The sequence below is a fragment of the Balaenoptera acutorostrata genome, chromosome 1 (assembly GCF_949987535.1).
Source record: "Balaenoptera acutorostrata chromosome 1, mBalAcu1.1, whole genome shotgun sequence".
NCBI lineage: Eukaryota > Metazoa > Chordata > Mammalia > Artiodactyla > Balaenopteridae > Balaenoptera > Balaenoptera acutorostrata.
The window spans coordinates 114,023,413-114,050,978 of NC_080064.1; the positions used below are offsets into that span (position 1 = coordinate 114,023,413).

Below are 27,566 nucleotides of genomic sequence, written 5' to 3' on the forward strand. Positions count from 1 at the left end.
CAACTAAGATCCCGCATGCTGCAACTAAATATGCCACAACGAAGATCCCACATACTGCAACTAAGACCTGGTGTAGCCTAAATAAATAAATAAATAAATAAATATTTCTTTTTAAAAAAGGAGTCCCCTGGTGGTCCAGTGGTTGAGAGTCTGCCTTTCAATGCAGGGGACGCAGGTATGATCCCTGGTCAGGGAACTAAGACCCCCACATGTCACAGGGCAACTAAGCCCATGCGCCACAACTGAAGAGCCTGCGTGCTGCAACTACAGAGCCACGCACTCTGGAGCCCGCGTGCCGCAACTAGAGAGAAGCTTGTGCACCACAATGAAGAGCCCGCGTGCCGCAACAAAAGATCCCATGTGCTGCAACTAAGACCGACGCAGCCAAAAATAAATAAAAATTAAAATATGGGGATGCAAATATCTCTTTGAGAACCTGCATTCAATTCTTTTGGGTATATACTCAGAAGTTGAATTGCTGGATCATAGGGTAATTTTATTTTTAACTTTTTGAGGAACTTCCTTACCCTTTTCCACTGTGGCTATACCATTTTTAGATTCCCAAGAGAGCACAAGGGTTCCTATTTCTCCACATCTTCGTCAACACTTATTGTTTTCTGTTATTTTCACAGTAGCCATTCTGAGGGTGTGAAGTGGTATCTCATAGTTTTGATTTGCATTTCCTTAATGATTAGTGACGTTGAGCACATTTTTATTTGCTTATTGGCCATTTGTACAATCTTTGGAGAAATGTATATTCAAGTCCTTTGTCCATTCTGAATTGGGCTTTTTGTTGTTGAGTTCCAGGGGTTCTCTATATACTCTGCATATTAATACCTTATAAGATATATGACTTGCAAATATTTTCTCCCATTCTGTGGGTTGCCTTTTTATTCTGGGAATAGTGTCTTTTTTTAAAAAATAAATTTATTTACTTATTTATTTATGGCTGTGTTGGGTCTTTGTTGCTGCGTGCGGGCTTTTCTCTAGTTGGGGTGAGCGGGGGCTACTCTTCATTGTGGTGAGTGGGCTTCTCATTGCAGTGGCTTCTCTTGTTGCAGAGCATGGGCTCTAGGCACACGGGCTTCAGTAGTTGTGGCTTGTGGGCTCTAGAGCACAGGCTCAGTAGTTGTGGCACACGGGCTTAGCTGCTCCGCGGCATCTGGGATCTTCCCGGACCAGGGCTCGAACCCATGTCTCTTGCACTGGCAGGCGGATTCTTAACCACTGCACCACCAGGGAAGCCCAGAATAGTGTCTTTTGATTTAAAATTTTTTATGAAGTCCGATTTGTCTATTTTTTCTTTGGTTACCTGTGCCTTTGGTGTCATATCCAAGAAATTACTGCCAAGTCCACTGCTGTGAAACTTTTGTTCTATGTTTTCTTCTTCAACTTTTATTGGTTTAGGTCTTACATTTAGGTCCTTGACTGGTTTGAATTAATTTTTGTATACGGTGTTTGGTAAGGGACCAACTTCATACTTTTGCATGTGGATATTCAGTTTTCCTAGCACCATTTGCTGAAAAGACTATATCCCTTTTCCATTGAATGGTGTTGGCACACTTGTAAAAAAATCATTTGACCAAATATGTGAAGGTTTATTTCAAGGTTCTCTACTCTATTTCATGGGTCTATGTGCCTGTCTTTATGCCTATACCATACTGCTTTGATTACTATAACTTTGTAGTTAAGTTTTGAAATAAAAAAGTATGAGTCCTCCAGTTTTGTTCTTCTTTAGGATTGCTTTGGTTATTTGGGGTGGGGGGGTCCCTTGAGATTCTATATGAATTTTAAGATGAGTTTTCTATTTCTGAAAAAAAAAAAAGAAGTCTTTGGGATTTTGATAGGGATTGCATTGAATCTGTAGATCACTTTGGGCAATACTGACATTTTAGCAATATTAAATCTTCTAATCTATGAACATGGGAGGTGTTACCATTCATTTATATCTTTAATTTCTTTTAGCAATGTTTTATAGCTTTCATTGTACAATTCTTTCACCTCATTGATTAAGTTAATTCCTAAGTACTTCATTCTTTTTCATGATACTGCAAATGGAACTGGTTTTGTAATTTCCTTTTCAGATTGCCCACTGTATATAGAAACGCAACTGCAAGAGACCATACAATATACAAATAGAGAAAATTTTATTCTTCTTTTCCAATTTGGATGCCTTTTATATCTCTTTCTTGTCTAATTTTTCTGGCTAGAACTTCCAATATTATTTTGAATAGAAGTGAGGAAAGTGGGCATCCTTGTCTTGTTCCTGATCATAGAGGAAAAGCTTTCAGTCTTTCACCACTGAGTATTATGTTTGCTGTGGGTTTTCATATATGGCTTTTATTATGTTCATGTAGTCCTTCTATTCCTATTTTGAGTACTTTAAAAAATTTTATTTATTTCATTTATGTTTATTTTTGGCTGTGTTGGGTCTTTGTTGCGGTGCATGGGCTTTCTCTAGTTGCGGTGAATGGGGGTTACTCTTCGTTGCGGCATGTAGGCTTCTCATTGTGGTGGCTTCTATTGTTGTGGAGCACGAGCTCTAGGCACACGGGCTTCAGTAGTTGTGGAGCGTGGGCTCTAGAGCGCAGGCTCAGTAGTTGTGGCACACGCACTTAGTTGCTCTGCGGCATGTGCAATCTTCCTGGACCAGGGCTTGATCCCGTGTCCCCTGAACTGGCAGGTGGATTCTTAACCACTGTGCCACCAGGGAAGCCCTTGTTGAGTACATTTATCATAAAAGGGTGTTGAATTTTGTCAAATGCTTTTTCTGCATCAATTGAGATGACCATGTGATTTCTTTTCCCCTTCATTTTATTGATGTAGTGTATCACACTGATCAATTTTCATATGCTGAACCATCTTTGCCTTCCAGGATTAAATCCCACCTGGTCATTGTGCATAATCCTTTTAATATGCTGTTGAATTCTGTTTGCTAGTATTTTGTTGAGGACTTTCACATCAATGTTCGTAAGAGGTATTGGTATCTAGTTTTCTTGTAGGGTCTTCACCAAGCTTTGGTATCAGGGTTATGCTGGCTTCATACAGCGAGTAAGGAGGTGTTTCCTTCTCTTCAATTTTTTGGAAAAGTATGAGATGGGTTGCTATTAATTTGGTAGAATTCACCAATAAAACCATCAAGTCAAGGGCTTTTCTTTGTTGGGAGATTCTGATTACTGATTCAATATCCTTACTAGTTATAGGTCTATTCAGATTTTTTATTTCTTCATGATTTAGTCTTGGTAGGTTTTGTGTTTCTAGAAATTTGTCCATTTCAACAAGATTATCCAATTTTTTGGTGTACATCTGTTCACAGTACTCTCTTATAATCTTTTTCATTTCTGCAGAATTGGTAGTAGTGTCCCCACTTTCATTTCATTTGTTTTTTTTTAAAAAAATTTATTTATTTGGCCGCTCTGTGTCTTAGTTGCAGCACGTGGGATCTTTCAGTTGCGGCATGCGGGATCCAGTTCCCCGACCAGGGATAGAACCCGGGCCCTCTGCACTGGGAGCACAGAGTCTTACCCACTGCACCACCAGGGAAGTCCCTCATTTCATTTCTGAGTTTAGTAATTTGGGTGCTTTTTTCTTTGTCCATCTAGTTTTAAAAAAAATTTCTTGTTTATTTTTTTGGTTGCATTGGGTCTTAGTTGCAGCACACATGGTCTTCGTTGTGGCACATGGGAGCTTAGTTCCCCAACCCTCATCTCCTGCATTGGAAGATGGATTCTTCTCTTTTTTAATTAATTAATTAATCAATTTTTGGCTGCGCTGGGTCTTCGTTGCTGTGCGTGGGCTTTCTCTAGTTGCGGCGAATGGGAGCTACTCTTCGTTGCAGTGCACAGGCTTCAGTAGTTGTGGCTTGCAGGCTCTCGGGCACAGGCTCAGTAGTTGTGGTGCATGGGCTTAGCTGCTCCGTGGCATGTGGGATCTTCCCAGACCAGGGCTCGAACCTGTGTCCCCTGCATTGGCAGGCGGATTCTTAACCACTGCACCACCAGGGAAGTTCCAAGGTTTGTTGATTATGCTTATCTTTTTGAAGAACCAACTTTTGGTTTCACTGATTTTCTCTATTGTTTTTCTATTCTCTATTTCATTTATCTCTGCTCTATATTATTTCCTTCCTTTTGTTAACTTTAGGTGTAGTTCTTTTTCTAGGTCATAAAGTTGTAAAGTTAGGTTGCTGATTTGAGCTCTTTCTTGATTTTTAATGTAAGCATTTATAGCTATTAATTTCCTACTTAGCACTGCTACTGCTGCATTCCATAAGTTTTGGTATGTTGTATTATCATTTTCATTCATATCTAAGTATTTTCTAATTTCCTTTGTGACTTCTTTTCTGACCAACTGGTTGTTTTAAAAGTGTGTGAATTTCCAGTTTCGTAAAATTTCCAGTTTCCTTTATGTTACTGATTTCCAACTTCATCCACTGTGGACAGAAAAGATACTTCCTATGATATCTGGCTTTTAAAATCTATTGAGACTTAATTTGTGCCTAACATATGGTCTACCCTGGAAAATGTCCCATGTGCACTTGAGAAGAATGTAAATGCTGTTGTTGTTGGGTGGAGTATTCTGTAATATCTTTTAGATCTAGTTGGTTTATTGTGCTAAGTCCTCTGTTCCTTACTTATCATCTTTCTGTTTGTTGTATTCATTACTGAGTGGGGTACTGAAGTCTCCAATTATTATTGCAGAATTGTTTATTTCTCCCTTCAATTCTGTCAGTTTGTCTACATATATTTTGAGGTTCTGTCATTATGTGTGTAAATGCTTACGGTTTTTGTATCTTCTTGCCGAATCTTTCTAAAAAACACATGTCCTTCTTTGTCTCTCGTAACCTTTTTGGGTTTAAAGTCTATTTTAGCCATTCCTGCTCTCTTTTGGTTACTATTTACATGGAATATCTTTTCCCATCCTTTCACTTGCAACCTGTTTGTGTCTTTGGATCTCAACTGAGTCTCTTATACACAGTATATAGTTGGATCATGTGTTTTTAATCTATTCTGCCAATCTTTTTTAAAAATTGAGGTGTAATTGACATAAAGTATTATATTAGTTTCAGGTATACATAATGATTCATTATACTTATATATCGCAAAATGGTCATCACAATGAGTCTAGTTAACGTCCATTACCACACATGGTATCAAATTCTTGTGATGAGCTCTTTTAAGATTCACTCTCTTGGGCTTCCCTGGTGGCGCAGTGGTTAAGAATCCGCCTGCCAATGCAGGGGACACGGGTACGAGCCCTGGTCCGGGAAGATCCCACATGCCGTGGAGCAACAAAGCCCGTGCGCCACAACTACTGAGCCTGTGCTCTAGAGCCCGTGGGCCACAACTACTGAAGCCCACATGCCTAGAGCCCGTGCTCCACAACAAGAGAAGCCACCGCAATGAGAAGCCCACACACCGCAACGAAGAGTAGCCCCTGCTCGCTGCAACCAGAGAAAAGCCTGTGTGCAGCAATGAAGACCCAACACAGCCAAAAATAAAATAAATAAAATAAAAATAAATATAAAATAAATAAATTTATATATATAAAAAAAGATTCATTCTCTTAGCAAGTTTCAACTATACAATGTATTATTATTAACTATAGCCACCATGCTGCACATTACGTCCTCATGTCTTATTTTATTTGGACCACCTTCACCCATTTTTCCAAGCCTCCAAACCCCTAACTCTGGCAACCACCAATTTGTATCTAACAGTTGCTGTTGTTTTTTTTAAGATTCTGCACATGAGTGAGGTCATGTGGTACTAGTCTTCTTGTTTATCTCATTTAGCATAATGCCCTCAAGGCCCATTCATGTTGTTGCAAATGGCAGTATTTCCTTCATTTTTATGGCTGAATAATATTCCATTGTAGATATACACATATTCTTTATCCATTCATCCACTGATGGATACTTAGGTTGTTTCCATGTCTTAGCTACTGTAAATAATCATGCAATGAACATGGGAGTACAGATATCTTTTTGAGTTAGTGTTTTCACTTCCTTCAGATAAATACCCAGAAATGGAATTGCTGGACTGTATGGCAGTTCTATTTTTAAATTTCTGAGGAACCTCCAAACAGTTTTTGATAGTGGCTGTACCAATTTACATTCCCACCAACAGTGCACAAGGGTTCCCTTTTTTTCACTTCCTAACACTTCCTACTTCTTGTCTGTTTGATAACAGCCATTCTAATAGGTGTGAGGCGATAGTGGTTTTGACCTGCATTTTCCTGATGATTAGTGACATTAAGCACCTTTTTATGTACCTGTTAGCCACCTGTATGTCTTCTTTAAAAAGATATATATTCAGGGACTTTCCTGATGGCCCAGTGGCTAAGACTCCGCATTCCCAATGCAGGGGCCCAGGTTCGATTCCTGGTCAGGGAGCTAGATCTCACATGCTGCAAGTAAGAGTTTGCCTGCCGCAACTAAAGATCCCGCCTGCTGCAACTAAGACTTGGCGTAGCCAAATAAATAAATAAATATTGAATAAAAAAAGATGTATATTCAGATTCTCTGCCTATATTTAATTGGATTTTGTTTTGCGACTGACTTGTATGATTTCCTTATATACTTTGAAGATTAACCCCTTATCAGATCTGCAAATATTTTCTCCCATTCTGTAGGTTGTCTTTTCATTTTGTTTATGGTTTTCACTGCTGTATAGGAACATTTTAGTTTGACTAGTCTCACTTGTTCATTTCTGCTTTTAGTGCCTTCCTCCTGGTGTTAAAACCAAAAAAATATCATTACCAAGACTGACGTCAAGGAGCTTACCCTCTGTTTTCTTTTAGGAGTTTTATGGTTTTAGGTCTTACGTTCAAGTCTTTAAAAGTTGATTTCTGTGTATGTTGAAAGATAGTGGTCCAGTTTCATTCTTTTGCATGTGGCTATCCAGTTTACCCACATCCTTTATTGAAGAGACTGCCCTTTCCCCATTGTATATTCTTGGCTCCTCTATAATAAATTGGCCATACATGCATGGGTTTACTTCTGTGCTCTCTATTCTGTTCCATTCATCTATGAATCTGTTTTTCTGCCAATATCATACTGTTTAGATTACCACTACAGCTTTGTAATATAGTTGGAAATCAGGAAGTGTGATGTCTTCAACTTTGTTCTTCTTTCTCAAGACTGCTTTGACTATTTGAGGTCTTTTGTGGTTCCACAAAAATTTTAGGATTATTTGTTCTATTTCTGTGAAAAATGCCATTGGAATTTAATTTTTATTGCACTGAATTTGTAGGATGCTTTGGGTAGTATGGACATTTAAACAATATTAACTCTTCAAATCCATGAGCACAGAATATCTTTTCATTTATTTGTGACTTCTGTAAGCTCTCTCATCAGTATCTTACAGTTGTCAGTGTACAGGTCTTTCACCTCCTTGGTTAAATTTACTCCTAGGTATTTTATTCTTTTTGATGCTATTGCATCCAGGCTTTAAAAAAAGTTTTTGATAGTTCTTAGCGTATGGAAATGCAACTGATTTTTTAAAAAATATGCATTTTATTAACTATTTATTTATATATTTAATTTGGCTGCACTGGGTCTTAGTTGCGGCATGCGGGATCTTTAGTTGTGGCATGTGGGATCTTTAGTCAGCAGCATACGGGGTCTTTAGTCGCAGCATGTGAACTCAATTGCGGCATGTGGGATCTAGTTCCCCAACCAGGGACTGAACCCGGGCCCCCTGCATTGGGAACATGGAGTCTTAGCCACTGGACCACCAGGGGAGTCTCCGCAACTAATTTTTATATTTGATTTTGTCTCCTGCAACTTTACTGAATTCATTTATCAGTTTTAAAAGTTTTTTGGAGGAGTCTTTAGAGTTTTCTATATATAATATTATGTCATCTGCAAATAGAGACAGTTTTACTTCTTCTTTTTCAACTGGATGCCTTTTATTTATTTTTTCTTGCCTAACTGCTCTGGGTAGGACTTGCAGTTATTATGTTGAATAGAGGTGGTAGTAGTGGGCATCGTTGTTTACTTCTTGATCTTAAAGGAAAAGCTTTCAAACTTCCACCTGTTGGCTTGTCACATATGGCCTTGATTATGCTGAGGTACATTCCTTTACCCACTTTGCTGAGAGTTTTTATTATAAATGATGTTGAATCCCATTCTCTTTTGGAGAGTTTAATCTATTTGCCTTTAAATTAATTATTGATAAGGAGAGAGTTACCTCTGTCATTGTGCAATTTGTTTTCAATATGCCCTATAGCTTTTTGTCCCTCATTGTCTGAATTCCTGTTTTCTATAGTGTTTAATTTTTTGGAGTGAAATGTTTAAATTCCTTCTTAATTTCCTTTTGTACATGTCTGTAGCTATTGCATTTGTGGTTATCATGAGGATACACTGAACATCCTGAAGTTATAACACTATAATTTTATTTATAGCAGCTTAACTTCAATTAACATATAAAAACTCTGCTCCTTTACAGCTCTTTCTACTCCTTTCAGTATCACAAAATTACATCTTTATAACTGTGCGCACAAAAAAATAAACTAATAATTCCTTTAAATGCATTAGTCTCCTAAATTATGTAGAAAACAAAAAGTACAGTTACAAACCACTGTAACAACAATTCTAGCTTTTATAATTGCCCATGTATTTACCTTTATTAAGATTTTTTATTTATCCATATGGCATGGAAGTACTGTCTAGTGTCCTTTCATTTCAACCTGCAGGAGACCCTTGAGCATTTTTGCAGGGTAGGTCTAGTACTCAAGAATTCCCTCATCTTTTGTTTATTTGGGAATGTTTTGATTTCTTCCTCACTTTTGAAGGACAGTTTTGCCACATACAGGAATCCTTTTAGCACGTTGCATACACTGGCCCACTGTCTTCTGGCCTCCAAAATTTCTGATAAGGAATCTGCAAACTTTCTTATTGAGGATCTACTGTATGTGATGATTTGCTTGTCTTGTGCTGCTTCCAAGATTTGCTCTTTGTCTTTTGAAAGTCTGATTATAACGTGTCTTGGTACATGTCTCTTTGAGTTCATCTTACTTGGAGTTTGGGAAGCTTCCTGGATATTTATATTCACATCTTTCATGAAATTTGGGAAATTTTCAACCATTATTTCTTTAAATATTCTCTCTGCCTCTTTGTATCTGTCTTCTCCGTCTTGAACATCCACAATGCATATGGTTGTTCTGCTTGATGGTGTCCCACGGGTCACTTAGGGCTCTCTTTACTTCAATCTTTTTCTTATTCTTCAGGCTTGATAATTTACATTGTCCTCATCTTCAAGTTCACTGTTTCTTTCTTCTGCCTGCTCAAACCTGCCTTTGAATCCATCTAGTGAGTTTTTCATTTCAATTACTGTACTTTTCAGCTCCAGAATTCCTTTTTGGTTTCTTTTTAGGCCTTCTATCTCTTTACTGATATTTCCATTTTGTTCCAACATCATTTTCATGACTTTCTCATGAAAGAAAGTTTTTATCATGACAATTTCCTTTAGTTCTTTGAGCATGATTAGGGCAGCTGTTTAAAAGTCTTTGTCTAATGTATCTGCCATTAAGTCCGTTTTAGGTTCAGATTCTACTGAATTATTTTTTTGCTTTGAATGGACAACACTTTCTTGTGTCTTTGTATTCCTTGTGATTTTTTTGTTGAACACTGGACATTTGAGTCGAATAATGTGGTAACTCTGGAAATTAAAGACTCTCCGTCCAGTTTGCTGTTTTTATTTTTGCTTTTTTGATTGCTGTAGGCTGTCTCTGTGCCAAGGATCAGCCTCAGGTGCAAACTTAGTGTCTTGTGTCTTTTCCAATCCTTTCGTTGGATATGGGCAGTCACTGTCTATTTCCCCTCATATATGCAGTTGTTTTTGAACGTCTTAGTCTTTAATTTCTATCCCAAAAGGGGAAAAGCAAAAAATGAAGGTGGCGAAAAGAGGGCACGCTTAAAATCTCCTGGGAGTCACTTTAGCTGGAGGGAGAGGGACTTGCAACAATGGTGGAGGTACACAGTGGCTGCCTGCTTCTTTGCACCTCTGTGATCAGAAGAAGCAATCAGAGCATAGGTACCTAATATTTGGAGAACAGGGTCCTTTTTATCCACCCTAGCATCTGCAAGCTGTATGCAAGATATTTCAGGAACACTTGCACAGCTGCCTGCCATGTGGCTGTGGGTAAGGATGAGTAGCTGCTACTGTGCTAACACCTCAAATTGACTGAAATGATCCACAACTGACCATCTAAAACTTCCCCTGGACATTACAAGCCTTCAACGGACCCCAGAGTTCCAAAAGAGTTTTATCAAACAGATTCTGCTAGTGCAATTGTCTAAAGGGAGATAGATTCCTTGTGCTTCCTACTCTATCATCTTCTCAGAATCCTCTCCTACCATGTTATCTTTTCTGAACTATTTTTTAGATGCAATTTTTCATTCTCAATTAGATTCTAATCTATTACTTTTATTTTTATTTCTCATTGTGACAAATCCAGTAAGGATGTGATAAATATGCTAAATGCATGGATGTGAGAAGAACCACATAACACAGTGCTTGGCGCACAGTAAGCAGTCAATAAATATTAGGAATTATCACACACACACAAATAAATATTACATTCTTCTGGGAGTAGTTACGATGAAGTGTGAAGAAATAGTACAAGCTTACTCTCTACCTGGAGGATCTGGTATAATAAGGAATTGCCTGAGCTGCTTTGTGTAAGCTGACTAAAATTGTGGAAAGATCAATCTCTGGATGTCCTCAAAGCTTTCTGCTCTGTTGGAGTCTTGTCTTCACCTTCCCCTGCTTTCTTACCATTTCTGCATTTCACAATTTGGGTCACAGCTGTGGTTGATGAATCGGGCCTCATTTCCCATGCGGTAACTGTCAATCACCATCCCACTATCCAGGTTCAGACAATAGTGGTCACTGTGATTATGATACTGCTCAATCATCCTATTCCTAAAGATGAGAGAAATGATTGAAAGCCAATTAATGATTAAGTTGAAAGTAAATTTCAAATATTTCATTTTCCATACTAATCTGGTAACTTTGCCATTTTACTTGGAGTATCATTTACCACTGTACCTGAACTCCTGTTCGCTGACAACCTCCCCTAGGTATTCAATGATGAACTGCCCAGCTTTTAGGGGTTCTTTGGTTCTGATTCCCCAACCTTTTTCCTCAGCTCGAAATCGTTCTAGACATTGCACCCACTCATGCCTCTGTATCCTCTGGTTACAGCACTGCTCACCACAGGGGCAAGTGTTGGGGGAACACTCAGCAAAGATCATTCTAGAAAGAGAAGGAATAACTGTATGTCAATTAACACTATATATAACCTTCATGAACCCATTTTTTAAATAGGAATTTAAAAAATGAATGCATAAAATTAATTTTTATTTTAGTAAGGTTAGATTGGCTAACAAAGTTAACAAGGTAATAATGTCTAAGTTCAAAAATAATACTGAAAATTTCCAAGTCAAGTTGCAAACACTGATGCTTCTTATAAATTAATGAGTTAACTGTCCACTCAGCATCCTGGGTAAACACTATCATATTTAGTTCTGGGCTAAGAATACATGAACTGTAACCCATAGAGGAATTAATAATTTGATGATTACACTGCACTATTGTTTTGAAGTAGCTCATGAGCCATTTACAGATTTTTTAAAAAATTGTGGTAAAATACACAAAAAATTTACTATAACATTTATCATCATAACCATTTTATTTTTTAATAAATTTATTTATTTATTTTTGGTTGCGTTGGGTCTTCGTTGCTGTGTGCGGGCTTTCTCTAGTTGTGGCAAGCGGGGGCTACTTTCATTGCGGTGCGCAGGCTTCTCATTGCATTGGCTTCTCTTTGTTGCGGAGCATGGGCTCTAGGCACGCGGGCTTCAGCAGTTGTAGCACGCAGGTTCAGTAGTTGTGGCTCACGGGCTCTAGAGCATAGGGTCAGTAGTTGTGGTGCATGTGGGATCTTCCTGGACCAGGGCTTGAACCCGTGTCCACTGCATTGGTAGGCGGATTTTTTTTTCTAATTAAAAAAAAATTTATTTATTTATTTATTTATTTATCTTTGGCTGCATTGGGTCTTCAGTGCTGTGAGCGGGTTTTCTCTAGTTGCAGTGAGCAGGGGTTACTCTTTGTTGAGGTGCGTGGGCTTCTCTTGTTGCAGAGCATGGGCTCTAGGTGCGTGGGCTTCAGTAGTTGTGGCACAAGGGCTCAGTAGTTGTGGCTCGTGGGCTTAGTTGTTCCGTGGCATGTGGGATCTTCCCAGACCAGGGCTTGAACCCGTGTAACCTGCATTGGCAGGCGGATTCTTTTTTTTTTGGCAGGCGGATTCTTAATCATTGCGCCACCAGGGAAGCCCACAGTTTACAATTTAAAGTACTTTCAGAGTTGTCTGATTTATTCTTCAAAAAGATATTATCTTTGGCTTCCCTGGTGGCGCAGTGGTTAAGAATCCACCTACCAATGCAGGGGACACAGGTTCGAGCCCTGGTCCGGGGAGATCTCACATGCTGCGGAGCAACTAAGCCCGTGTGCCACAACTACTGAGCCTGCACTCTAGAGCCTGTGAGCCACAACTACTGAAGCCCGCGCACCTAGAGCCCGGGCTCCACAACAAGAGAAGCCACCGCAATGAAGAGCCCGTGCACCGCAACGAAGAACAGCCCCTGCTCACCTCAACTAGAGAAAGCCCGCGTGCAGCAACAAAGACCCAATGCAGCCAAAATAAATAAAAATAAAACAAATAAATTTATTAAAAAAAATATTATCTTTATCTAAAGGGCAAACAGCCCACAGTTCAAATCACATAAATGAGCAGTAAGCAGAGAAAGTATCCACTGGACTATTCTTCAATTTAAGACAATCAGGGAGTTCCCTAGTGGTGCAGTGGTTAAGAATCCGCCTGCCAATGCAGGGGACACGGGTTCAAGCCCTGGTCCGGGAAGACCCCACATGCTGCAGAGCAGCTAAGCCCATGTGCCACAACTACTGAGCCTGTGCTCTAGAGCCTGCGAGCCACAACGACTGAGCCGGCATGCCACAACTACTGAAGCCCGTGTGCTTACAGCCCATGCTCCACAACAAGAGAAGCCACCGCAATGAGAAGCCCGTGCACAGCAACGAAGAGTAGCCCCCCCCTCGTCACAACTAGAGAAAGCCCGCGCATGGCAATGAGGACCCAACACAGCCATAAATAAATAAACAAATAAATAAAAGAATAATAAAAATATATTTTAAAAAATTTAAGACAATCAGCTTAACTTGTAAAGACACTGCCTTACTGTCAAATTCACCACAGTTATTCTTTGTTTTGCTGATTTCTTTGCTGCATGGATATTGACGAGCACCCCTCCTAGAACTGTCCTCCTATTTTGGGCTTTGTTGATCTTTTATGATAATGGACTTCCCACCTTTACAATAACAATTCCTGTCTTTTTTTTTTTTTTTTTAAACAGGAATCCTTTTCTCCTCTCTACTTTCCATGGCATATTCATTGCTCCTCTTTTCTTCAGAAGGCTTACTCATTTTCATGGCTTTTAAAAATAATTAATTAATTCAGTTTTTGCTGCGTTGGGTCTTTGCTGCTGCTCTTCGTTGCGGTGCTCGGGCTTCTCATTGCAGTGGCTTCTCTTGTTGTGGAGCATGGGCTCTAGGTGCGCGAGCTTCAGTAATTGTGGCACACGGGCTCAGTATTGTGGCGCACGGGCTTGGCTGCTCCGGGCTCTAGAGCGTAGGCTCAGTAGTTGTGGTGCACGGGCCTAGTTGCTCCACAGCATGTGGGATCTTCCTGGACCATGGCTCGAACCCGTGTCCCCTGCATTGGCACGCAATTCTTAACCACTGCACCACCAGAGAAGTCCTATTCTGTTTGTTTTGATAAATGACCAAGATAAGCCCTTTAACTGTATAAAAAGTAAAACATGTTTCTATTCATTGTCTGGAAAACAAAACTATAAAGTTACCCAAATCTGAAAGTAGATGCTGCAAACTAAGATGGGAAGATTTTGATTTAGCAATGTAAATTGCCATTACCTGTAGTCATAATGCCCTTGAAAAATTAGACAATTTCTCCCCCCTCTAAATATAGATCATCTGATTGCTCTTTCTCTCACCTGGTAAGATTTAAGGTTAAACAATCATTGAGAAAGGTACTAATAATGTGACTGACTTCACTAGCTATGGAGGTCAGACCATTCCTGTAAATGGAAATGTGTTTTCACTTAAATGAAATGAATATTCCTGCTATGAATCATGCTAGGTCAGGAAGGAGTAAGCCTTGGAGGCAGGGGAGAGGATCATTCCATCCCGACTTTTTAGGACCAAGAATTTGAGGAACCAGGGTTCTTCTAGAGCAAAAGGTGAAGGCTCCTAGAGATTCTCATTGGTGGGCAAGTGGAAGTGAACTGCTCTCAACAAAGTAGCATAGATAGACTCTAATAGGGAGTTAGACAGGGGCCCTGATGTTTAGTTTAGGGCCTGTGAACTCCGAAAGTAATCACCACTGGTGGCATAAGTCTCACCAGGTAATATACATTTATCTTCCCCTAAGTATTCAGTTTTGTTACACACCATGTCTGTCCTTTTGGAGAGCTGAGGGAGTGGGCTCTGTATGTGCTATGAGCAAATGGGTACAGCATTTAAAAATAGCTTGAAATGAATGACAAGACTTTGTTCCAGGGAAAGAGGAATGTTCTGGAGCAGCAATGGGTTTGATATGGATGGTGTACAGAAACAAATATCCACCAAGGAAGATCTGTAGTGTTTATAAACAATGTTGGTGATTCCTAGAAATTGTTTGGAAGAAAGGAGAACAAATGTTTAAAGTCTTTATTTGAAGTAATCGTAAAACCCCATTATTTGTTTTAAAAATTGTCCTGCGACTTCCCTGGTGGTGCAGTGGTTAAGAATCCGCCTGCCAATGCAGGGGACGTGGGTTCGATTCCCTGGTCCGGGAAGATCCCACATGTCGCGGAGCAACTATGCCCGTGCGCCACAATTACTGAGCCTGCACTCTAGAGCCCTCGAGCCACAACTACTGAGACCACGTGCCACAACTACTGAAGCCTGCACGCCTAGAGCCTGTGCTTCACACCAAGAGAAGCCACCGCAATGAGAAGAACATGCACCACAATGAAGAGTAGTCCCAGCTCGATGCAACTAGAGAAAATCCGTGCTCAGCAACAAAGACCCAATGCAACCAAATATAAATAAATAAATAAATAAATATTAAAAAAATATAGTCCGGAATCAAGTGTTCCCTGGGCTACTTACAAGTTAAGTACAATTCTACATATGAGTCTTGCATGGATGCGAAAGTGGATCCTGCCGATCCTTTAACTCCCCCACCCCCTTAAATATTTACAGAACTCTGAATACAAAGACAGGTGAGACAAAGCCACCCTACATTTTAGATAGCTCCATTTAACTGAATCTCTATGAGGGTGACTTTTAAATATATAAGGAAGCACCCACCAGATAACATATTTTAATTTTTCTTAGTTATTTATACATTTATCACATTCATTAGATGCATGATGATGTAGTGCTCATATTCTCATGACACAAAGTTGGCAGTACTGTGTCTGAGTGTTTGTTTATTTCTTATTTAGGGGTAAGTTTTGGGTTTTTTTGGAACAAAGACAACATAATGGGAAGGATAAATGTGACACCCATACTAAATGATATAAGGCAACCAATGTTATTATGTAAAGGTAAATGTTCAAATTTCAATTTTTCAGAGATTAAAAGACTATCAATACGTATACAATAAGCAGTGTGGTACAGTGGAAAGAACATGACTTTTGAATCAAACACATGTGGGTTCAAATTCTGTCTCTGTCACTTGTCTTATGTAATGTGGAGCAATTTACCACCCAAAATCTAGGTTCCTTCATCTGTACAATGTAAAACTATCACCTACCTCCTTGGACTATTGTGAGAAAGAGAGAAAACAAGCAATGAGGCAGCTATATTATAGTAATTTCATAGACAATAAAATATCATACAAACAAGCACAGAAATGTTAGCATCTAAAGAGATGCACATTTAAACAACTTTAAGGACATACGATACTCTAAAATATTAAACAATCAAAATACTAAAGCACTAGAAATAAAGTTAGATGTTAATAACTAAAGGAGGTGGAACTATGGGGAAATAAATATATTTATATATAGGTGGTGATACCAAAAATTAACTCAATATTTCATGACAGCTACTGGATAGTATACAGTAAGAATTATATATATGTCCTTACAGTTTGTACAGGTATTTCTTCTTTTGAGAATACACTCTAAGAGTTAAAACAGAAAGGAATCTACACAAAGAGTTTCATAGTAGTGCCATTTTTAATAGCAAAACATTAAAAATAACTTGAATAACGAACAACAGAAGAAGGGCAAACCGTGACATACTAACCTAAAAAGGATGAGCTTGTGGACCACAATGATACATAAAAGTGCATATATAAAGTATTTGTGAGTGAAAAAAATCAGCTATCTATAACACCAAGTTATTACTACTATGTACAACTGTATGTATGTACAATGACAAGGTGTGAATTTACAGTGATATTTGTAAGGGAGAATTCCCCAACTGGCATGCTAAAGCAGAAACGCTGATTCCCTCAGCCCACAGGACAGTTGACTAGAGATGGAGACTGGGAAAGCAGTTGTCTTTTTCTACGAAAGCTATCTAGAACAAGGAGCATTGATGGGAAGTTCATTAACTCTTTTTTTGCTATAAATATGCTTATGTTACCAAAACCAACAAATTCTATCTCTACTCCTTTGTCTCAATTAGACATTTCCATTTTGAAATCTCAATGTCTTTTAAAACTCAGTGGTCCCAAATCAAAATCATAATTTTTATCTCCAAACCAGTTAGATTCCACACTTTCTATCTCTGACAGTAGCATAACCATGTCTCATTAGCATCACTGACTCAATCATCATGTGTATATCTGCTATATGCTAATGGTTTATCAACCTAGTTTCCCCCCCGCCCAAATATATCATGGCCTCTTTCTTCTCTTTCACTGCCATCATCCTACTTTTACTCCCTCATTATGGCTACCATATACTGAGATCTAGGAAGGTTTCTAGAACTGTGCTTAATGAATTAAAAACATTGTTTCATATAATCCTCACAAACCTCTCCATAAAGATGGTATTATTTTTATTAGAGGGGTTAAAGAACTTTCCTCAGGTCTCTTAAGTAAGTAAGAGGATTTAAACCTGAGGACATAAGACTCTAGATCACATTGTTTTCTGTTACTCTATTTAGCCCATGTTATGGGCTGAATGTGTCCCCTCAAAATTCATAGTTGAAGCCCTAGCCTCCAGGGCGACAGTATTTGGAAGTAGGGTCTTTGGGAGTTAAATAGGTTTATATTAGGTCAGAAGGGTGAGAACCTCCTAATGGGATTGGTGCCCTTCTAAGAAGAAGAAATCTCTCTCTCTCTCTCTCCCATGAGCACGCACTGAGGAAAGGCCATGTGAGCACACCGGGAGAAGGCAGCTGTCTATAAGCTAGAAAGTGGGTCCTCATCAGACACTGAATCTGCTGGCAATTTGCCCTTGGACTTTGCAGCTTCCAGAACTGTGAGAAATAAATTTCTGTTGTTTAAGTCTATGATATTTTGTTATAGAAGCCCAAGCAGACTGAGACAGCCCATCAATTAGGTTTTATATACTATCTTTGTGCAACTTCTTGAGGGGAAATCAAAGAGCCTATTTAACCTTTCCCTCTAAATGAAGTGACTTTTTTTTTTGGCCACGCCACATGGCTTGTGGGATCTTAGTCCCCCAACCAGGGATTGAACCTGGGCCCTTGGCAGTGAAAGCACAGAGTCCTAACCACTGGACCGCCAGGGAATTCCCCTAAATGAAGTATCTTACAGATCTTAAAGCCTGTGCTTACAGAATCAGTTTAGTACAGTACCTATTGAGGCAGTCATCCACACAGCCCTTTTTGGTGTCACCATCCGGTTTCTTACAGTTACAAGTGGTAGCCTCATAACCAGAAAGGGGTTTGACATCAACGTAGACATCTTGAGAGAAGACAGCAAAGAACAGTTTGTGAATATATAGGATAATTTTCTAAGTGCCAGGCTAAGAACACTGATTGTATGGAAGCAGAAAAAACAGCTCCCATGTTACTCACTTGAACGGATTTTTTTATATAGTGGGACATCTGGTTTCTTGTATAGCTAGAAGAAAAAACAGAAAAATCTTGATATAGCATTCAACTTCAAATGCCAGAAAACAGTATCAATCACTAAAAATAGAGGAAATTATCCACGTACTCTGCTCATATGGAAACGTTTACAAGACTTTCTGGGTTGGATAATTTGAGGGAAACTTGGTGTGATCACTTTTTTATCCTGAAATAAAAGGTGACTTACTAGATCAGGGTTTAAGAGAGAACTAGATTCAACAGAAGCAATACTAAGTAGTTTAAAGAAAATGCATTTTTTGTTAGATGTTTCTTCAGCAAGTTATTAGATAGACTTAAATGAAAGTCACACTGCAGATCAAAGCTTTTCATTTGGATAAATTAAGATTGTATTTGCCGCTATGAAAAGAATGGAAAACTTGCACAGGGCTTGTTTAGATGGCCTGCGTAGGTGTATGAAATGAAAAAGATGAGAACCTTGGCTTTTTCAGGGTGAGTGTTGTAGGGAAACACATTTCACGATTTAATGAAGTCAATTAATTTAATGAACAAAGGGGAGATGGCAGGCAGGATAATGGCGCTCTCATACTGCAATAAAGAATGCATTAGGAAGAAAATGTATTAGGTCAGTCGGTCAGTGTTTTACCATAGAAGACAGTACCCAAAAAAAAAAAAAAAAAAAGGCAACTTGGTTTAAGCTAGAGTGTACTAATCTATAAGAATAATCCCACCATCATTTTTCAGTTGGTATAGATTCAAAACACTATCTCCTTCATTGCTATGAACTCTCTGAGACAAATATCTAACATACTGATCCTCTTAGAATTCCAGAGAGGCCACCAGAGAAGAGAATGTAGATGGGAATGTTCACTGCTTTTGGCTTTCCAAAGTCAAACTTTGGTGGAATTCTGGCAAAACTCAGGAGCCTATTTACCTCATTTGCATGACTATTTCCCAATGGTTGTTCTCAATATGGATTCTGGGGGCTTTAGCTTAATATAAAAATAACTGGGGGAAACTTTTCAATTAGGTAAGCAAGAGAGAAAAACAGCACCTTCCCATTTTTAGTTCCCAATATATTTAAATATCTTTTAAAAGTACAAGAGTGTTAAATATTTTCCCTGTTTCCTTTGGTAGAAGACTCTCTTTTATATGTGAAAAATAAATTCCAAACTGATGGGAAGGAGCCAACAAAAATAAAGCCTGAAATTTCTTAGCGCTGCTGGCAGTACATCTAAATTCCCTTGAGACCTGCATCAAACAGGATTCTTACAGAACAGAATCTTTGCCACCAAAATAAAAGTCCAGAATAATAACAGAAGGTTTCCTAAGGAAGCAGGAACTTAATGCTATTTTGAAGTATGAGTAAAGGCAAAGAGGTCACATTAAATATGGATGCAAATTCATTTTTCTTAGTCTCTAACCTTCACAGGGACACTTCTCTATACTTCCTAAGATGAGAGCATAACAAGGAGGCAGAGAAAAAGACTTGCACACTCCTTTCCCCTGTTTACCACTTATGAATGAAGCATGGTAAGATATGCTCATACCTGATTATGTTTCCACTGCCAAAGGATGTCATAGGGAAGCTGAAAATCAATTCTCTTTTGCCTTAGATATTTTCCTGAAACAAAAAAATACTATCAATTTCAATATCTAATTTATACAATGGGTCAAACAGCCACAAGATTTAATATGCACTGAATAAAAAAAAAAAAGATTTAATTTTTAATTTTATGAATTTTCCATCACTAATTTTTAATTTTAGCTACTCTTTCCCACTGTGCACCATGTGGTATAAGCTAAAGATATGTTTTAATAGTAGCTTATATAAAACAACTAGCATAGCAAATTTACTACCAAAAATAGGTCATTATGAAGCAAACTAAATACTAAGAATTGTTCAATCATTAAAATTATTAACCAGAGCATCTGTCATCTATTCTGCTTCATTATGTATATAATCTAAGGTTGACTACAAAAAGAAGTATAAGAGTTTTCTAAAATAGGTAACCCTGAATTTAAATAACTCGAGTATTTACATGCAAATTTATGATCTGTTAACATTTTTTCCTACCTATTGAAATACTACTACTTTTTAAAGCCAATTTTAGAGCCCTTTTCTACCTTAAAGAGGTCCTTTCAATTTGTTTACTCTGTATCTTTCTGTTCGTGAAGGACTATAATGCTCAACTCACTTCTTGCAGGACTTAGACTTTTCCTTGTTATCTGGATTTTTGTCCTATCATGGTCTCCAGACCAGCAGTTCTCAAAGTGTGCTCTGCTTACCCCAAGGGATCCTAGAGGTCAAAACTATTTTAATAACACTCTAAGATATTATATGCATTTTTGTTATGCTGACATTTGTACTAATGGAGTAAAAGAATGGTGGGTAAAACTGCAGTTTTAGTATGAATCAAGGCAAGTGGCACAAAACTGTACTAGAATGAAACTAGTAGAAATGAACTATGCCAGCACCATCTAAGAATGCTCTTGATAAAGTAGTAAAAATATTAAATCTTGACCCACAAACCAAAATCTTTATTCTGCATGACACAATGGAAGTATGCATAAAGCACTTCTGCTGCACACTGAGGTATGATGGTTATCTTAAGGCAATGCACTTGTGCAAGTATTTGAATGGTGAGCTGAACTAGTTGCTTTTTTCATGGAACACCATTTTTACTTAAAGGAACTGACAGACAATGGTTACTCTAACCTAGGAAATGAAAGTAAGTCAAGTGAACTTGTTACTTCAAGAAACCCAATTGAAAATATGTTTCCAATGACAAAATTTAAGTTTGAGTGAACACTGGAATTTTGGAAAACTTGTGTCTATTAACCACCATGAGATTCTCAGTTTTTTAATACTTAAGTTTTTCTCATGAAATAAGTGGCAATTAACAAATGTGAATTGTTTTGGATACATATAGGAAATGGAAGAGCAATATAATACAGTGAATTAATATTTTTCAATGACCAATGCAGGAAGTGATAAAATCATACATGGGTAAAAAATCCATTTAAATTGCAAGAGAGACCAGTGGATTTTAATACTCCATTGATTTCATACTCCAACACTGCAGTGTTACGGAACTATTACATTTATTAATTTATTTTGCTGCAGTATCAAAGAATATCTACAATTATCAAAATCTTCCTCTCTTTTACAACTTTTTACCTATGTGAGGTCAGATTTCTTCATGTTTTTAAACCAGAATAACATCACAACAGATAGAAGGCAAAAACAGATGCAGCTGTCCTATATTTAAGCCAGACATTAAGGAGATTCACAAAAATGTAAAATAAAGTCACATTTCTCACTAAAAAAATTTTGGGGGAAAGTTATTACCACATCCAGACTAAAATGAAAGCATAATAAACTTGCCCTCAATAAAAAAAGGGGGGAGGGTGTTATTTTTCATAAAAATGTGATTTGTTACATGCAATGAGTTTATTCATTAGACAAATCTGATGATATAGCAGCATGGATTACAGGTATATCTAAGCGGAAATAACTTATGGAGGTAGGGTAATATAACAAGTTTCTGTCTGGGGTTTACATCTGGCAGAAGACTGGAGTCCACCTGTTGATAGGGAACCAAAGCTGAATGTATAACTACAAAGTCTGTAATGAAAAAGTGTAAACAACTTAAAGGTTTATCAACAAGGAAGTAAACTTTGGTACATTTAAATAATGAATATGCAGCTATTAAAACGAAATGAGGTATATATACTTACTCATATGAAAACATATTCTCCAAGTTGCAGAATATTATAGCAAGGGTTGATTTTTAAAAATACTTTAAAAAAGCCCCATTAAATAGCTATATATGGTGGGGGCTGTCTAGGAAAGGGCATGAGGGAACCTTCCGGGGTGATGATAATGTTCTTGAGAAGGGTCTGGGTTACAGAGGTGTATGAAAACTTTAAAAAACTGAGCAAAAGTACATTTAAGATTTGTGCATTTTATTTTTTTTAAATTATATAACCTAACTAGCTATTGATATTACTCTGAGAAGATTGATTGATTTATAATTTTTAAAATAAATTTATTTATTTTATTTTATCTATTTTATTTTTGGCTGCGTTGGGTCTTCGTTGCTGCACGTGGGCCCTTCTCTGGTTGCGGCGAGCGGGGGCTACTCTTCGTTGAGGTGCACAGGCTTCTCACTGTGGTGGCTTCTCTTGTTGCGGAACACGGGCTCTAGGCGTGCGGGCTTCAGTAGTTGTGGCTCACGGGCGCTAGAGTGCAGGTTCAATAGCTGTGGTGCACGGGCTTAGTAGCTCCACAGCATGTGGGATCTTCCAGGACCAGAGCTCGAACCCGTGTCCCCTGCATTGGCAAGCGGATTCTTTTTTTTTTTTTATTCATATACATTTTTTATTGTAGACTTCTTTTTATGCTTCTATGAGATCTTAGGAACAGAATTTCTCATCATTTTAAAAAACTTTTCTTACTAGAAGAATTATACATGTTTGCTACAGAAAACAAGCAAATAACAGAGGACAAAAAAAGACTCTAAGTCATCATGTTGCACCTATATTTTGTAATTTACTTTTTCCATTTAAATACCATAAAGCACTTTTCATTCTAACAGATGCTCTCTTATATATAATGGTTACATGAAATAGATGTACCCATAATTTACTTTTTGGTACAATGTTTGCAGAGTTCACTATTACAAACAGCACTTTGATAAACATCTTTGTTGCTAAATGTCTATGGGCCAGTTTTCATTACCTTGTTAGGATAAATTCCAGAATTGCTATGTTGTAGGGCACACAGATTTTAAAGATTTTTTGATATATACTGCCTTTTTGCATAGTGTAGGGAATCTCGAATACAAGAAGAGTCTTCTCAAACCATTGGAGAAGTTTTTCCTGGAAATGAATGAATTTTTCCTTTCTCGGCAATCTGCTTTACTGCTGTGCAGAATGTGTTCAGAGCAGTGTCTCCAACATCCTTGAATATCTCATTCTTTCCATAACAGATGCTTTTCTTCTGGATTGGATTAAGAGTTCCTCAGTTGCAGATACTAATGTCTCTCTTGATTTTTTTTCCCCATGCCTGATGGAAAGCAGGGGAAACTTTGGGAGAAGATCCAGTCACTGACTTTACTGAGGGATGAGTGTGATGCAGAAATAGAACGGCCAAAGATGGCTGCCAGTGAAGGGAACGTTCCACCTATGATCCCTATAAATTCAAGAGATGGTCAGGGTGGTTTTCCATTGTGCAAACTCTTCACTTGTTAGTTGTTTCCTCATTTTGCCATGGTGCTGGTCTTGGAGAGGGCAGGAGGATTCTTAACGACTGAGCCACCAGGGAAGCCCTATTTTATTTTATTTTTAAAATTATATAACCTAACTAGCTATTGATGTTACTCTGAGAAGACTGATTGATTGATTGATGCATGCATGCATGCTGCACTGGGTCTTCGTTGCTGTGCCCAGGCTTTCTCTAGTTGTGGTGAGCGGGGGCTACTCTTCGTTGCAGTGCGCGGGCTTCTCATTGCGGTGGCTTCTCTTGTTGTGGAGCACGGGCTCTAGGCGCATGGGCTTCTGTAGTTGTGGTGCGTGAGCTCAGTAGTTGTGGCTCACTGGCTCTAGAGCACAGGCTCAGTAGTTGTGGTGCATGGGCTTAGCTGCTCCGTGGTATGTGGGATCTTCCTGGACCAGGGCTCGAACCCGTGTCCCCTGCACTGGCAGGTGGATTCTTAAACCACTGCGCCACCAGAGAAGCCCTGTGCATTTTATTGATGGTAAATTCACCTCAAAAGAAAAACCCTATAAGCAAATACTGAGATCTTGATTCTGATATGATGAAATATTTATGGGGGAAGTATATCAATGCCTGCAATTTACTTTGCAGCATGTCCAAAAATAGGATGGAATAAAAGATGGATAGATAAATATATGATAAATCAAATATTAATGAAAAAATCTAGGTGATGGGATATTTTGTGTTTAGTTTTTTCAAACTTCTGTATGCTGAAAAATTTCATAATAAAGTGTTGAAAAAAACAGCTATATGTATATAGGAAAAAGTTTGAAAGGGTATATGCTAAACTATTATATTTCTGGGAAGGGGAACTTTATCTTTTAATTCACATCTTTCTATATTAAAAGGAATATTTACGAGTATGTACCGTTTCTAACAACAATAAAATAAATATAATTTTTTAAAAAGTCAAAATTGCTTCTCAGAAGACAGGACAAACCCCTTAATGTAAAGGGTTAACTCCTTTCTTAATGTGTTTTCTGTAGAGAAGAGGGTGTAAAAGAATGAAGGAGTAGACAGTAAGTTCTGAATTTTTAAAAAGAATACTTTTCTTTCTCTTTCTAGGAAAGAAAGCATCCATTATCCACTTCAACTAACTTTAAAGACACAATTTTCCCCAACGCCCAACATCTTGAGTTCTCCTAGCCACGTCTCCACAGATGTTACGTTGCTTTTCCTGGCATTATTTATATTTCTCCTCTCTAATCCATATATTAAGAGTTGGGGAAAAATATGATGGGTCAGTCTTTCCTTTCCTCTAACATTTCTGAAACCAGACCTAGGTAATTCTTTTTTTTTTTTTTTTTTTAGAAATTTCATGTAATGTCTGAAACATTTATATTAACATATTTCCATACATATTTCCATACAAATACAAATATAAGATTTTTAGAAATTTCATGTAATGTCTGAAACATTTATATTAACATATTTCTATACATATTTCCATACAAATACAAATATAAGATTTTTAGAAATTTCATGTAATGTCTGAAACATTTATATTAACCTATTTCCATACAAATAACCCAATGAAAGTTTAGTATTAGTTGTTTTGTTTGTTTTTTTATACTGCAGGTTCTTATTAGGCATCAGTTTTATACACATCAGTGTATACATGTCAATCCCAATCGCCCAATTCAGCACATCACCATCCCCACCTCATCGCAGTTTTCCCCCCTTGGTGTCCATATGTCCATTCTCTACATCTGTGTCTCAACTTCTGCCCTGCAAACTGGCTCATCTGTACCATTTTTCTACGTTCCACATACATGCATTAACATACGATATTTGTTTTTCTCTTTCTGACTTACTTCACTCTGTATGACAGTCTCTAGATCCATCCACTTCTCAACAAATGACTCAATTTCGTTCCTTTTTATGGCTGAATAATATTCCATCGTATATATGTACCACAACTTCTTTATCCATTCGTCTGTTGATGGGCATTTAGGTTGCTTCCATGACCTGGCTATTGTAAATAGTGCTGCAATGAACATTCGGGTGCACGTGTCTTTTTGAATTACGGTTTTCTCTGGGTATATGCCCAGTAGTGGGATTGCTGGGTCATATGGTAATTCTATTTTTAGTTTTTTAAGGAACCTCCATATTGTTCTCCATAGTGGCTGTATCAATTTACATTCCCACCAACAGTGCAAGAGGGTTCCCTTTTCTCCACACCCTCTCCAGCATTTGTTGTTTGTAGATTTTCTGATGATGCCCATTCTAACAGGAGTGAGGTGATACCTCATTGTAGTTTTGATTTGCATTTCTCTAATAATTAGTGATGTTGAGCATCTTTTCATGTGCTTCGTGGCCGTCTGTATGTCTTCTTTGGAGAAATGTCTATTTAGGTCTTCTGCCCATTTTTGGATTGGGGTGTTTGTTTCTTTGATATTGAGCTGAATGAGCTGTTTATATATTTTGGAGATTAATCCTTTGTCCGTTGATTCATTTGCAAATATTTTCTCCCATTCTGAGGGTTGTCTTTTCGTCTTGTTTATGGTTTCCTTTGCTGTGCAAAAGCTTTGAAGTTTCATTAGGTCCCACTTGTTTATTTTTGTTTTTATTTCCATTACTCTAGGAGGTGGATCGAAAAAGATCTTGCTGTGATTTATGTCAAAGAGTGTTCTTCCTATGTTTTCCTCTAAGAGTTTTATAGTGTCCAGTCTTATATTTAGGTCTCTAATCCATTTTGAGTTTATTTTTGTGTATGGTGTTAGGGAGTATTCTAATTTCATTCTTTTACATGTGGCTGTCCAGTTTTCCCAGCACCACTTATTGAAGAGACTGTCTTTTCTCCATTGTATATCTTTGCCTCCTTTGTCATAGATTAGTTGACCATAGGTGCATGGGTTAATCTCTGGGCTTTCTATCTTGTTCCATTGATCTATGTTTCTGTTTTTGTGCCAGTACCATATTGTCTTGATTACTGTAGCTTTGTAGTATAGTCTGAAGTCAGGGAGTCTGATTCCTCCAGCTCCATTTTTTTGCCTCAAGACTGCTTTGGCTATTCGGGGTCTTTTGTGTCTCCATACAAATTTTAAGATGATTTGTTCTAGCTCCGTAAAAAATGCCATTGGTAATTTGATAGGGATTGCATTGAATCTGTAGATTGCTTTGGGTAGTATACTCATTTTCAAAATGTTGATTCTTCCAATCCAAGAACATGGTATATCTCTCCATCTGTTGGTATCATCTTTAATTTCTTTCATCAGTGTCTTATAGTTTTCTGCATACAGGTCTTTTGTCTCCTTAGGTAGGTTTATTCCTAGGTATTTTATTCTTTTTGTTGCAATGGTAAATGGGAGTGTTTCCATAATTTCTCTTTCAGATTTTTCATCATTAGTGTATAGGAATGCAAGAGATTTCTGTGCATTAATTTTGTAACCTGCAACTTTACCATATTCATTAATTAGCTCTAGCAGTTTTCTGGTGGCAGTTTTAGGATTCTCTATGTATAGTATCATGTCATCCGCAAACAGTGACAGTTTTACTTCTTCTTTTCCAATTTGTATTCCTTTTATTTCTTTTTCTTCTCTGATTGCCGTGGCTAGGACTTCCAGAACTATGTTGAATAATAGTGGTGAGAGTGGACATCCTTGTCTCGTTCCTGATCTTAGAGGAAATGCTTTCAGTTTTTCACCATTGAGAATGATGTTTGCTGTGGGTTTGTCATATATGGCCTTTATTATGTTGAGGTAGGTTCCCTCTATGCCCACTTTCTGGAGAGTTTTTATCATAAATGGGTGTTGAATTTTGTCAAAAGCTTTTTCTGCATCTATTGAGATGATCATATGGTTTTTATTCTTCAATTTGTTAATATGGTGTATCACATTGATTGATTTGCGTATGTTGAAGAATCCTTGCATCCCTGGGATAAATCCCACTTGATCGTGGTGTATGATCCTTTTAATGTGTTGTTGGATTCTGTTTGCTAGTATTTTGTTGAGGATTTTTGCATCTATATTCATCAGTGATATTGGTCTGTAATTTTCTTTTTTTGTAGTGTCTTTGTCTGGTTTTGGTATCAGGGTGATGGTGGCCTCATAGAATGAGTTTGGGAGAGTTCCTTCCTCTGCAATTTTTTGGAAGAGTTTGAGAAGGATGGGTGTTAGCTCTTCTCTAAA

General features: G+C 37.9%; 1 protein-coding gene across 6 annotated transcripts in view; it reads right to left on the reverse strand.

The window, feature by feature from the left end:
- The window catches only part of ASH1L (ASH1 like histone lysine methyltransferase), a 220,109-nt gene that overhangs the window by 26,363 nt on the left and 166,180 nt on the right, over nucleotides 1–27,566 (reverse strand). For all 6 annotated transcript variants that reach the window (XM_057540077.1, XM_057540074.1, XM_057540065.1 and 3 more), the window contains 5 exons: nucleotides 19,706–19,779; nucleotides 18,144–18,189; nucleotides 17,922–18,030; nucleotides 11,052–11,258; nucleotides 10,779–10,925 (listed from right to left, as the gene is read on the reverse strand). In XM_057540077.1, coding sequence (XP_057396060.1) covers nucleotides 10,779–10,925; nucleotides 11,052–11,258; nucleotides 17,922–18,030; nucleotides 18,144–18,189; nucleotides 19,706–19,779 — 583 coding nt within the window. The remainder of the gene's footprint in view (nucleotides 1–10,778; nucleotides 10,926–11,051; nucleotides 11,259–17,921; nucleotides 18,031–18,143; nucleotides 18,190–19,705; nucleotides 19,780–27,566) is intronic.